The sequence below is a fragment of the Epinephelus lanceolatus genome, chromosome 20, assembly GCF_041903045.1.
Source record: "Epinephelus lanceolatus isolate andai-2023 chromosome 20, ASM4190304v1, whole genome shotgun sequence".
NCBI classification, from domain to species: Eukaryota; Metazoa; Chordata; class Actinopteri; order Perciformes; family Serranidae; genus Epinephelus; species Epinephelus lanceolatus.
This window is the reverse complement of record NC_135753.1, coordinates 40,267,526-40,281,753: the sequence shown is the minus strand read 5'-3', so window position 1 is coordinate 40,281,753 and position 14,228 is coordinate 40,267,526. Positions and strand designations below refer to the sequence as shown.

At 45.8% G+C, this 14,228-nt stretch overlaps 1 protein-coding gene across 2 annotated transcripts in view; it reads left to right on the top strand.

Annotated features, from left to right (window-relative positions):
* The window catches only part of LOC117265052 (piezo-type mechanosensitive ion channel component 2-like), a 107,790-nt gene that overhangs the window by 49,399 nt on the left and 44,163 nt on the right, over nt 1-14,228 (top strand). For both annotated transcript variants that reach the window (XM_078162789.1, XM_078162790.1), the window contains 11 exons: nt 582-829; nt 2,651-2,799; nt 5,097-5,175; nt 8,163-8,257; nt 8,827-9,026; nt 9,101-9,258; nt 9,569-9,745; nt 9,847-9,960; nt 10,531-10,731; nt 10,810-11,014; nt 11,307-11,408. In XM_078162789.1, the coding sequence (XP_078018915.1) occupies nt 582-829; nt 2,651-2,799; nt 5,097-5,175; nt 8,163-8,257; nt 8,827-9,026; nt 9,101-9,258; nt 9,569-9,745; nt 9,847-9,960; nt 10,531-10,731; nt 10,810-11,014; nt 11,307-11,408 (1,728 nt within the window). The remainder of the gene's footprint in view (nt 1-581; nt 830-2,650; nt 2,800-5,096; nt 5,176-8,162; nt 8,258-8,826; nt 9,027-9,100; nt 9,259-9,568; nt 9,746-9,846; nt 9,961-10,530; nt 10,732-10,809; nt 11,015-11,306; nt 11,409-14,228) is intronic.

The window sequence follows — 14,228 nt, the reverse complement described above, 5'->3', positions numbered from 1 at the left end:
GTGTCACTGCTCACCTGTCTACCTGATGTCCACCTGTCTCACTGCTCACCTGTCTACCTGATGTCCACCTGTCTTACTGCTCACATGTCTACCTGATGTCCACCTGTCTCACTGCTCACCTGTCTACCTGATGTCCACCAGTGTCACTGCTCACCTGTCTACCTGATGTCCACCAGTGTCACTGCTCACCTGTCTACCTGATGTCCACCTGTCTCACTGCTCACCTGTCTACCATATGTCCACCTGTCTCACTGCTGACATGTCTACCTGATGTCCACCTGTCTCACTACTCACCTTTCTACATCCACCTGTGTCACTGCTCACCTGTCTCCCATATGTCCACTTGTCTCACTGCTGACATGTCTACCTGATGTCCACCTGTCTCACTACTCACCTGTCTACCTGATGGCCACCTGTCTCACTGCTCACCTTTCTACCATATGTCCACCTGTCTCACTGCTCACCTTTCTACCATATGTCCACTTGTGTCACTGCTCACCTTTCTACATCCACCTGTGTCACTGCTCACCTTTCTGCCATATGTCCACCTGTCTCACTGTTCTCTGTCTTGTGTCCTTCAGAGGAGCAGAGTGTGGACGAGGCTCTGCAGGAGAAGAAGAAGGAGGTCTCGTATGAGGAGGTGCTGCTCCTCCAGAGAGGTGGTGGAGTTCAGATGGAGGCTCTGGTTGCCGTGGTTACCAGGATGTTTGTTAAATACTGGATCTACGTCTGCGGAACGATGTTCTTCTTCGTTAGCTTCGAAGGAAAAATCGTCCTCTACAAAGTCATTTACATGGTCATGTTCCTGTGCTGTGTCGCCCTCTACCAGGTACAAATACTATACTGTGAGCACTACAAGTACTATACTGTCAGTACTACACATACTATACTGTCAGTACTACACGTACTATACTGTCAGTACTACAATTACTATATTGTCAGCACTACAAGTACTATACTGTCAGTACTACAAGTACTATACTGGGAGCACTACAAGTACTATACTGTCAGCACTACAAGTACTATACTGTCAGTACTACAGTTACTATACTGTCAGCACTACAAGTACTATACTGTTAGTACTACAATTACTATACTGTCAGCACTACAAGTACTATACTGTTAGTGCTACAATTACTATAATGTCAGCACTACAAGTACTATACTGTCAGTACTACAAGTACTATACTGGGAGCACTACAAGTACTATACTGTCAGCACTACAATTACTATACTGTCAGTACTACAAGTACTATACTGTCAGTACTACACGTACTATATTGTCAGTACTACAATTACTATACTGTCAGTACTACAAGTACTATACTGGGAGCACTACAAGTACTATACTGTCAGCACTACAAGTACTATACTGTCAGTACTACAGTTACTATACTGTCAGCACTACACGTACTATATTGTCAGTACTACAATTACTATATTGTCAGCACTACAAGTACTATACTGGGAGCACTACAAGTACTATACTGTCAGTACTACAAGTACTATACTGGGAGCACTACAAGTACTATACTGTGAGCACTACAAGTACTATACTGAGAGCACTACAAGTACTATACTGTCAGTACTACAAGTACTATACTGTTAGTACTACACGTACTATATTGTCAGTACTACATTTACTATATTGTCAGCACTACAAGTACTATACTGGGAGCACTACAAGTACTATACTGTCAGTACTACAAGTACTATACTGTCAGTACTACAAATACTATACAGTCAGTACTACAAGTACTATGCTGTCAGTACTACAAGTACTATACTATCAGCACTACAAGTACTATACTGTCAGTACTGCAAGTACTATACTGTCAGCACTACAATTACTATACTGTCAGTACTACAAGTACTATACTGGGAGCACTACAAGTACTATACTGTCAGTACTACAATTACTATATTGTCAGCACTACAAGTACTATACTGGGAGCCATACAAGTACTATACTGTCAGTACTACAAGTACTATACTGTCAGCACTACAATTACTATACTGTCAGTACTACAAGTACTATACTGGGAGCACTACAAGCACTATACTGTCAGTACTACAAGTACTATACTGGGAGCACTACAAGTACTATACTGTCAGTACTACAAGAACTATACTGGGAGCACTACAAGTACTATACTGTCAGTACTACAGTTACTATACTGGGAGCACTACAAGTACTATACTGTCAGTACTACAATTACTATACTGTCAGCACTACAAGTACTATATTGTCAGTACTACAAGTACTATACTGTCAGTACTACAAGAACAACGCTGTCAGTACTACAAGAACAATACTCCCAGTGTTACAAGTACTATACTGCCAGTGCTACAAGTACTATACTGTGAGTACTACAAGTACTATACTGTGAGTACTACAAGTACCATGCTGCCATTACTACAAGTACTATACTGCCAATACTACAAATACCATACTGCCGTATTACAAGTACCATACTGAGAGTACTGCAACTACTACACTGTGAGTATTACAAGTACTATACTGAGAGCACTGCGGGTTCCTTTGGAGGAAGAGGTGTTAGGTAGTTCAGAGTTTTTCGACATTTTTTTCAAGTTTCACTGTGTCTCACCTTTCTATCTCACTGTGTCTCACCTGCCTGTGTCTCTGTAGTTGAACTACGAACGTTGGCGTTCCTTGCTCAGGGGATTCTGGGTAGCTGTGGTGGTTTACTCCATGCTGGTTCTCATCCTGATCTACACTTTTCAGTTTCCCTCATCCCCCCACACCTGGAGCTACTACACTGGACTAAGCACTCACAGGTACACACAGGTACTCATAGGTACACATAGGTACTCATAGGTACACACAGGTACTCACAGGTACTCACAGGTACACACAGGTACTCACAGGTACTCACAGGTACACACAGGTACCCACAGGTACTCACAGGTACTCACAGGTACTCACAGGCACACACAGGCACTCACAGGTACCCACAGGTACTCACAGGTACACACAGGTACACACAGGTACTCACAGGTACTCACAGGTACACACAGGTACTCACAGGTACCCACAGGCACACACAGGTACACACAGGTACTCACAGGCACACACAGGTGCTCACAGGTACTCACAAGTACACAGAGGTACTCACAGGTACACACAGGTACTCTTAGGTACTCACAAGTACACACAGGTACTCACACGTTTTCACAGATACACACAGGTACCCACAGGTACCCACAGGTACACACAGGCACTCACAGGTACACACAGGTACTCACACGTTTTCACAGATACATACAGGTACTCACAGGCACCCACAGGTACACACAGGTACACACAGGTGCTCACAGGTACTCACAAGTACACAGAGGTACTCACAGGTACACACAGGTACACACAGGTACTCACAGGTACTTACAGGTTTTCACAGGTACGCACAGGTACTGACATGTCTGCCTCTGCTGTCTCTATTGTCTCTGCTGTCTCTGTTTTGTGTGTTGCCTCTGCTGTCTTTCTGTCTCTGCTCTCTCTAATCTCTCTGTGTTCTCTAATGTCTCTGCTGCCTCTAATGTCTCTGCTTGTTCGTTTGTCTCTGCTGTCTCTAGTATCTCTGTTGTCTCTAATGTCTCTGATGTCTCTACTAGTTCTTTTGTCTCTGATATATCTGTTTTCTCTAATGTCTCTGTTGTCTCTAATGTCTCTGCTGGTTCTATTGTCTCTGTTGTCTTTAATGTTTCTGCAGTCTCTAATGTCTCTGCTGGTTCTATTGTCTCTGTTGTCTTCAATGTTTCTGCAGTCTCTGCTGTCTCTGCTGGTTCTAATTGCTGTGCTCTCTGTGTTGTGTCTGTTGCCTCTGCTGTCTATCTGTCTCCTCTGTCTCTTATGTCTCTGCTGTCTCTAATAAGTCTGTTGTCTCTAATGTCTCTGATGTCTCTACTAGTTCTTTTGTCTCTGGTATATCTGTTTTCTCTAATGTCTCTGTTGCCTCTAATGCCTCTACTGGTTCTATTGCCTCTGTTGTCTCTAATGTCTCTGCTGTCTCTATTGTCTCTGCTTGTAATTTCTGTGCTGTCTCTGTTATGTCTGTTGCCTCTGCTGTCTGTCTGTCTCCTCTGTCTTGGATGTCTCTGGTGGTTCTATTGTCTCTGCTGGTACTAATGTCCGTGCTGTCTTTGTTGTGTCTGTTGCTTCTGCTGTCTATCTGTCTCTTCTGTCTCTGCTGTCTCTAATGTCTCTGCTGGTTCTATTGTCTTTGCTGTCTCTAATGTCTCTGCTGGTTCTATTGTCTCTGTTGTTTCTAATGTCTCTACTGTCTCAATTGCCTCTGCCGCTTCTTTTGTTTCTGCTGTCTCTATTATCTCTGCTGGTTCTAATTTCTGTGCTGTCTCTGTTGTGTCTGTTGCCTCTGCTGTCTATCTGTCTCGAATGTCTCGAATGTCTCTGGTGGTTCTATTGTCTCTGCTGGTTCTGTAGTCTCTGCTGGTTCTAATTTCTGTGCTGTCTCTGTTGTGTCTGTTGCCTCTGCTGTCTATCTGTCTCTGCTGTCTCAAATGTCTCTGGTGGTTCTATTGTCTCTGCTGTCTCTATTGTCTCTACTGGTTCTAATTTCTGTGCTGTCTCTGTTGTGTCTGTTGCCTCTGCTGTCTGTCTGTCTCTAATGTCCCTGCTGATTCTAATGTCTCTGTTGTCTCTATTGTCTGCTGTCTCTAATGTCTCTGCTGTCTTTAATGTCTCTGCTGGTTCTATTGTCTCTTCTGTCTCTGTTGTCTCTTCTGTCTTTAATGTTTCTACTGTCTCTGCTGTCTCCAATGTCTCTGTTGTCTCTAATGTCTCTACTTTCTCTGCTGTCCCTAATGTCTCTGATGGTTCTATTGTCTCTTCTGTCTCTAATGTCTCTGCTGTCTCTGCTGTCTTTGCTGTGTCTACTTTCTCTGCTGTCTACAATGCCTCTGCTGTCTCTAATATCTCTGCTGGTTTTATTGTTTCTTCGGTCTCTAATGTCTCTACTGTCTTTGCTGTCTCTGCAGTTGCTAATGTCTCTACTGTCTCTTCTGTCTCTAATGTCTCTGCTGCCTCTAATGTCTCTCCGGTGTCCTTGTGTCTCCAGGTTGGAGGATGTTGGTTTGGAGAAGTTCTCAGTTCCCGTCCTCTTCACCAGGATCTTCATCCCTGCTGCGTTCCTTCTGGTACGTGTCAGACGTTCTGTAGAACCCAGCTGTTGAGTGTGACCATGTTCTGTCTTCCTGTCCTTGCGTTCCCCTGTCCTCCTCTTCTTCTGTGTGTCTATCCTCCTGTCCTTCCATCCTTCTTTCTTCCCGTAATTCTGTCCTCCCATCCTTCTGTCCTTGTGTCCTTTTGTGTGTCTATCTTCCTGTCCTCCCTTCCTCCTGTCCTTCTGTCCTCCTTTCATTTTGTCCCCCAGTCCTCCTGTTCTTCTGTGCGTCTATCCTCCTGTCCTCTCATCCTTCTGTCCTCCCGTCCTTCTGTGCTTCTGTCCTCCTGTCCTCTTGTCCTCCTGTCCTTCTGTGCTTCTGTTCTCTTGTCCTTCTGTCCTTCTGTGCTTCTGTTCTCTTGTCCTTCTGTGCTTCTGTCCTCCTGTGCTTCTGTCCTTCTGTCCTCCTGTTCTCCTGTCCTTCTGTGCTTCTGTCCTTCTGTGCTTCTGTCCTCCTGTGCTTCTGTCCTTCTGTCCTCCTGTTCTCCTGTCCTTCTGTGCTTCTGTCCTTCTGTGCTTCTGCCCTCCTGTCCTTCTGTCCTCCTGTCCTTCTGTGCTTCTGTGCTTCTGTCCTCCTGTCCTCTTGTCCTCCTGTCCTCCTGTTCTTCTGTGCTTCTGTCCTCCTGTCCTTCTGTGCTTCTGTCCTCCTGTCCTCCTGTCCTTCTGTCCTCCTGTCCTTCTGTGCTTCTGTTCTCCTGTCCTTCTGTGCTTCTGTCCTCCTGTCCTCCTGTCCTCCTGTCCTTCTGTGCTTCTGTCCTCCTGGTGTGTGTATGAGCGAGCTGGAGGAGAGAGCAGGAGTGCACAGATGGAGTTACAGCTAAGTTGTTGTTTGTTGGTTGTTTTGTTGTGGTTACGGCCAACAGTAACATGTACTGTTCAGTAATAAACGGTGGTTTAATTGCCGAATAACTGCGTCATCCTTTCCACACGTCCTGGCGGACGCTACAGTATTATAAAAAATAAAATTAAACCACACTTTGTTTGACACATAGCCTAAAGTTACAACAAACTTAGGGCCGAATTCACAAAGAATGAACTGCGGCTGCTGATAGCACCGTGAATTGCACTTCACTTGCACCCGCAGTTTGCTCCGTCTTAACGTCCTATTCACAAAGGATATTGCGCTAATGATATACCAGCGCAAACACGCCCACAAAGTTTGGCAGCTGAGTGCAGTTTGCCCCTGATTTGCCCCTGATTGCAATTAGCCACATGGCAAAGTATAAATGCTGGCTTTGCACCAAGAACACCGTGGCAGAACAATGGCAGACTTTGTTTGGCAAAGTACTGAATACTGTATGCCCTCATGTAGTGATGTCTGCTGGTGAGTCAGTCTAACAGTGTCGGATGGGTTGAGGCTGTGGATTTGACCAAGTTTGACCACTTTATGTTTTTACTTTACGTTTGTTTCCCCCGTTTCGTAAAATAAATTATTGAAAGTTGCTTTTGAAGTGCGTGACAGAAGTGCGTTTTGAGAACGACCGCAGACTGTCACCTGTTCAACGCATCAGTATCTTCGGATGCCATTAAAGTAATAATGATTATAATAATAATGTCAAAATATTATTTACAGACTGATTTAACACGGCCACGATCACTGGAAAGTCTGGGCGAGAGGCTTCCACAGAGGAGCGGCCAGTTTGCACCAGCTTTCTAAAGACGTTATTTACTTCACTCAAACTGCGTGTGGCTGTTAGCGCTGGTGTTAGTGAATAAGACGTTGTTTATCAATGAGGCTCATTTGCATAAATATATATTATATTTTTGCGCCAAATATATGCATATTACCTCATTTAAATACGTGCAAATAAGCTCAGTGGCCTTGTGGTAGAGTGTCCGCCCTGAGACTGGGAGGTCGTGGGTTCGATCCCCGGCCGGGTCATACCAAAGACTATAAAAATGGGACCCATTGCCTCCCTGCTTGGCACTCAGCATCAGGGGTTGGAATTGGGGGGTTAGATCACCACATGATTCCCGAGCGCGGCACCGCTGCTGCTCACCGCTCCCTCAGGGGATGGGTCAAATGCGGAGAACAAATTTCACACATTCAGGTGTGTGACAGTCAGTGGAACTTTACCTTTATAACACCGGAGCACCGAGACACAATCTGCTTGGCAGCGCAGTTAGTGGAGCATTTCACCCTCTGCGCGTGCTTTGTGAATTAGACGGTATCTGTTTGCTTTATTTTTACCGGTTTAGCAGCCGCAAAAGCCACACAGTCCTTTTGTGAATTCGGCCCTCAGTTACAATGTTGCAACATTGTGCGCGCACAGCCCTTCACCACCTGGATCCCAAAATAAACACCTGTTTTATTACATAATCATGCTTCCGTGTTGTGCCATTCATTACGATCCTATGTTTCTGTCATTCAAATAACAAGACTTGTGGTTTAATACTCTTAATTATAACAGCCAACTTATTGAAAAATGTCGGGTTTAAATCGGGCTCGGGCCCATTATTACAGTTAATTGGACGGGCCGGGCCGGTCCCGGACATAACGTGCACGGGTTCGGGCCGGGTTGGGCTGGATTTTTTGGGCCCGATCTAAGCTCTAGCTTCAATTCAATCATCAATCAATTTTATTTATAAAGCCCAATATCACAAATCACAATTTGCCTCACAGGGCTTTACAGCATACGACATCCCTCTGTCCTTATGACCCTCACAGCTGATCAGGAAAAACTCCCCAAAAAACCCTTTAACAGGAAAAAAAACGGTAGAAACCTCAGGAAGAGCAACTGAGGAGGGATCCCTCTTCCAGGACGGACAGACGTGCAATAGATGTCGTACAGAACAGATCAGCATAATAAATTAACAGTAATCCGTATGACACAATGAGACAGAGAGAGAGACAGAGAGAGAGAGACAGAGAGAGAGAGAGAGAGAGAGATGCAGCTTCTGTCCTCCTGTCCTTCTGTCCTCCTTACCTTCTGATCGTTGTGTCCTGATGTGGTCCTGCAGGTGTGTGTTGTACACCTGCACTACTTCCACCAGCCCTTCCTGCAGCTGACCGACCTGAAGACGGTGGTGGACACACACAACAGCACCATCACCAGGTAACACACACACACATGCACACATGCACACACACACACACACACATGCACACACACATGCAAGTCCGCTGGGAGAACCTCCTCCACACACCTGGTTGTCCTCCTTCCAATCAGTGTCCACAAATCTGTCCGCTCTCAGACAACTGGACGGATCAAACATCCAAACCTGAAGGAGGCTTCCTCACCTGTGCTGACCTGTCTCTGTCCCTGTCTCTCTCTGTCTCTGTCGCTGTCGCTGTCTCTGTCTCTGTCTCCGTCTCTGTCTGTCTGTCTGTCTGTCTCTATGTCTTTCTCTGTCCCTGTCTCTGTCTGTCCCTGTCTCTGTCTCTCTCTGTCTCTGTCTCTGTCTGTCTGTCTCTCTCTATGTCTTTCTCTGTCCCTGTCCCTGTCTCTGTCTGTCTCTGTCTCTGTCTGTCTGTCTCTCTCTATGTCTTTCTCTGTCCCTGTCCCTGTCTCTGTCTGTCTCTGTCTCTGTCTGTCTGTCTCTCTCTATGTCTTTCTCTGTCCCTGTCCCTGTCTGTCTCTGTCTCTGTCTGTCCCTGTCTCTGTCCCTGTCCCTGTCTCTTCAGGCTGGTCCACTCTGACGGCAGCCTGTTTGACCTGTCGTTGGGCGGAGCTCCTCAGCTCCTCCTGGAGGCAGAAAAGAGAGGAGGACAGAGGGACAGAGAGGAGGACAGAGAGGAGAGGTGGAGGAAAAAGGAGGAGGAGGACGAGGAGGAAGAGTACCCCTGTATGTTTGAGAGGGAAACCCTGTCTGACCACCTGAAAGGTAAACACCCTACATCACCATCATCATCATGAGTATGATACAGACAGCAGACTCCTTGTCTCTCATGTCCTCAGTCCTCGTCTCCTGGAGACTGGTGGTGGATCGTCTCTCTGTCCTGTTCCTGCGTCTCCTCCTCAATGTGCAGCGCCTGCAGCACCTCCTCTGGTGGCTCTTGGAACTGCACATCATCAAGATCGTGTCCTCCTACATCGTCTGGGTCTCGGTGAAGGAGGTCAGACTGTCCGTCCCTCTGTCTCAAATGTCCCTGACCTGTCCCTGTGTCTCACCTGTCTCTGAGCTGTCCCTCTGTCTCACCTGTCTGTGACCTGTCCCTCTGTCTCACCCGTCTCTGACCTGTCTGTGTCTGTGCAGGTGTGTGTCTTTAACCTGTCTGTCTCTCTGTCTCACCTGTCTGTGACCTGTCCCTCTGTCTCACCTGCTCCGAACAGTGTCTCACCTGTCCCTGACCTGTCCCTCTGTCTCACCTGTCTCTGACCTGTCCCTCTGTCTCACCTGTCTCTGACCTGTCTGTCTCTGTGCAGGTGTGTGTCTTTAACCTGCCATTCATGCTGTGTGTGGCCATGGCTCTGCCCTGCAGGGCGTGGCGCCCCCTGCTGTCAGGAGTCTGTACAGTGTGGACCTGTGTGGTGACCGTCTGTAAAATGTTGTACCAACTCAACGTCGTCCAGCCAATGAGATACTCGTCCAACTGTACCATGGTAACCATGGCAACAACATAATACCTCATGTCTCTGTGTCCAAACTGTCCACACAACCTCATAACCTTGTCACACCTGTCTGTCTGTCTGTCTGTCTGTAGCCAGGTAACTCCAGTATCGACTTATCTCGCTCTGTTCTGTACTCTGGTCCAGTTGACCCTGCCCAGTGGGTGGGGCTTCGAAAGACAGACGGAAAACTGCTCGACTACCTGCGGGTGAGTCCTGACATCACAGCTCCGACCACTCAGCATCATGCTAACCTGTTTCTACAGTATAACCTGATTGTGTTAGCTATGATCACTTAGCATCATGCTAACCTGTTTCTACAGTATAACCTCATTGTGTTAGCTATGATCACTTAGCATCATGCTAACCTGTTTCTTCAGTATAACCTGATTGTGTTAGCTATGATCACTTAGCATCATGCTAACCTGTTTCTTCAGTATAACCTGATTGTGTTAGCTCTGATCACTTAGCATCATGCTAATCTGTTTCTACAGTATAACCTGATTGTGTTAGCTCTGATCGCTTAGCATCATGCTAACCTGTTTCTACAGTATAACCTGATGATGTTAGCTCTTATCAATTAGCATCATGCTAACCTGTTTCTTCCGTATAACCTGATTGTGTTAGCTCTGATCACTTAGCATCATGCTAATGTGTTTCTACAATATAACCTGATTGTGTTAGCTCTGATCACTTAGCATAACGCTAACGTGTTTCTAAAGTATAACTTGATGATGTTAGCTCTGATGATGTAGCATCATGCTAACCTGTTTCTACAGTATAACCTGATGATGTTAGCACTGCTAGCCTTCGAGGTGACAGTGTACAGACACCAGGAACTCTACCGTCTCCGTCGCAACGAAGTCCCACCCCCCACGAGAACACTGTTTCATGACATCACCAGGCGTCACCTTGACGACAGCGTGCTCAGCTGCATTAAATACTTCCTCAACTACTTCTTCTACAAGTTCGGACTGGAGGTGAGATGCACAGTCATTAGCATAGCAACAACTTAACCTTTTCCTGTTTACAATCATTTCCACGCTCCTCCTCCTCAGACGTGTTTTCTGTTGGCCGTGAACGTGATTGGTCAGCGGATGGATCTGTTTGCTGTAGGCCACGCCTTTGGCCTCATCAGCGTCCTTTCACGTCGCAGCAGGAGGCACATCGCCTCAGTGTGGCCCAGGTATTGCTACTTCCTGTCGGGGCTGATGTGTTTCCAGTACCTGCTCTGTATCGGACTCCCTCCTGCTACCTGCACAGGTACGACCTTAACGAGGTCATTAAACCTCAGATATAACCTCCGCCAAGTCAGAACGTAGACACGTATTTTCTGTCTCTCGTCTACACAAACAGTTTTACGTGAGTAAAATGGAGATTTTTTTTAAAATGTGTGGGGACATGTGAACTCGAGTCTCTGGAAAACGATGATGTCATCGTGAACATGTGTTTATTTTAGTGTGGACGCAGATTTTTAGTAAAATGTTTTTGTGGACAGAAAAAATCGTGTCGACAGGACGTAAACGACTTTCAATAAATACCTGTGGTGTTTCAGATTATCCCTGGAGACCTCCATCCTCTAACATGGACTCCAACGTGGTGAAGTGGCTCTTCCTCCCTGATCACCTGACACCACCAAACCCACTCTTCCTCCTCTGTAAGACCCTCCTCTTCCTCCTTTTTCTCCTCCTCCTCCTCCTCCTCCCCCTCCTCCTCTTCCTCCTCATTGTTGTTTGACATAAGGGTTACTTTAAAAGTAATCAAAGTACTTTACTGCGTTACTTTTTAAATTTATATACTTTATACTTTATTAATCCCCCTGAGGGGAAATTCAATTTTTTCACACTAAAAAAGTAACCAGTTACTTTACTGTGTTACTCCCTGAGTAAAGTAACTCAAGTACTTTTAAAATACTTCCACCGTTACTCCCTGAGAAAAGTAACTCTAGCACTTTTAAGTACTTTTGAGTATTCTACATTTCCTATTGGGCAATGGACCACAGGGCGCTAAGCCTACATTTTTTTGTCTCCAAAATTAAAGTTATGGACCACTTGCCCTTCACTGAGATCCAGTTCTCCTATCACTCGCCTTTTTATCCGCTCCTGTTGTCTTCATAAAGTTAACACATTGCGTTGTCATTTCAAACTCAACATTTCCTGATTTTCCTTCAAATTAAAAGCCCCTTATAACCTCGGCTGAGAGAATCCCTCCATTTTCTAAATAGGCTTTCATTGTGAAACATTTGTAGGAACTTGTTGTGGAGGAAATTGTAGCTTGAATGTTTGCGTACAGTACTTCAAATGTAGCTCCTGCCATCTGCTGACGCTTTTAGGTGACTACAACAACATTTCGGCTGGCACATGAACACACACACTGACTCAAATAATAGTGAAAGTAATAAAAATAGGACAAGAATAACCTGATGATATCACACACGCCGTGAAAGACGACCGGGAATAATTGGTGAGTACCATCTTGTAGTGTATCATGTCTATCGGCCAAGTCACGGCACGAGTTTATGACTCCTCAATCGTGTAATGTGACATAGTGACTTTCAGAACGGGCAGAAAAGTCGTGTAGTGTGAACCAGGCATAATGCAAGTCCTCCTGAGTCTGAGCTGTCTGTCAGCGAGTCCTCCACCTTTTTTTAGACTCCACGGTAGACAACGGCAGCATTTCTTCTACCACATAGCGAGCCACATGACTTCTTTCGGATTGATAGGTTTAACGTTATCTCTGTTATTAGAACCAAAAGCCAGTCGTTGCTGTTTCGGAGCTAAAGGACCAGCGTTCAGGAAAAACTCCCCAAAAAACCCTTTAACAGGGGAAAAACATGGTAGAAACCTCAGGAAGAGCAACTGAGGAGGGATCCCTCTTCCAGGACAGACAGACGTGCAATAGATGTCGTACAGAACAGATCAACATGATAAATTAACAGTAATCCGTATGACACAATGAGACAGAGAGAGAGAGACAGAGACAGAGAGAGAGACAGAGAGAGAGAGAGAGAGAGAGATGCAGGTAATGATAGTAGCTTACAACAACATTAATGAAAGTAATAATATTATAGTTATAGTTCTGGCTACTGTGGTACAATATGTTGAAAGTATGTATTAATATCTGACAGTATACATGTGTGACAATAGTCATATGTGTATAATAACAGTAGAAGTATGACTAATGACTAATGATGGCAGCAGCAGCAGGAGGCATCTGGCAGGACCACGGCAGCAGCACAACCACACACGTCACGCTGTCCAGGCACCGCTGTGATATGAGTTAATCTGAGAGACAGTGGAGCAATGTCTCCAAAAGAAGTCTCAGTACTGTATCATAGGCAGCTGGACTTGTTTGAGTTTCTAGAAGACATTTCACCTCTCATGGAGAGGCTTATTCAGTTCTCTGGATGATTGAGAATCTTCAACATATTTCCAGAACAGGTCTGAGAAATACTGGACCTGTTTCTGACCCACCTCTGTGATGAGAACTGTAAGGACTGAATGTGCGCTGAATGCCTTCAGCGTGAACTGAATGTGTGATTTGATTTGGGTCAGGGGGAGTGTGTGCTTCTTGTAGATCAAGTTCTGTACCAGTGAAACTTGTTCTCCTTCGCTCGACCTCATCTACAGATGATCCTTCAGAGTGCAGGAACAGAGATGTCTGTATCCAGGGACAAGGCCATCTCCAGATGTCAAAGCACGTCAGTAAGGCTCCATGCCTCGTCACTTTGCTTCGGTTACTCTTGACTTTGACGAGACCAAGGTAGTTTAAATTGACCTGGTTAAAGGGTTCCAAATCAGGTGTGATGTCGATTAGAGGGTTGACTGCAGCACCATTCCAACACCGCAGAGTACACGATGATGATGATTCTGTATTTCTCTCTGAGTTTGGACAACATCTGGTTCTTCCTCTAAGGTGTGAATGTGGTTCAGGTGTGGTGTGGAGACGTGGTTGTCACTGATCAGAATGACCTGAAGTTCGGCCAGTCAGCTTCCAACTCTCAGGATTCAGTCTGGAGGACAGGGTCCAGTTTGTAGATCCTACTGCTGCTGTCACTGTTGAAGCATCGCCCAGTCCGTATCAGGCTGCATCAAGAAGTCTGGGTCTGTCAGTCAACATCCTTCCCCAAGGAGAGTCTCAGGTCTCATACCTCCCAATGCAGCGTCTGCAGGGTTGAGCGCAGTTTTTTATGTGACATCATTGGTTTTTGTCAAATACAGAAACTCCTCTGGTGTCATCCGGGATGTATTTGGAGACAGAGGTGCTGTCCACTCAGAAGACAGAGTCTGTGATGATAAGCTCAAGCTGTCTTTTCAAAGAGGACAGCAGCAGCAACCGTCAGCCTTGAGACTGTCACTGCTTTCAAGGATCCAGAAACAGGAACATTTTGCAAGATGGCGCCCCCAGTGCGGACACCTGTTACAGCAGCTCCTACTCACCGCTGAGCTTCTTTCAATTTCTTTTTCATTTAACTTTC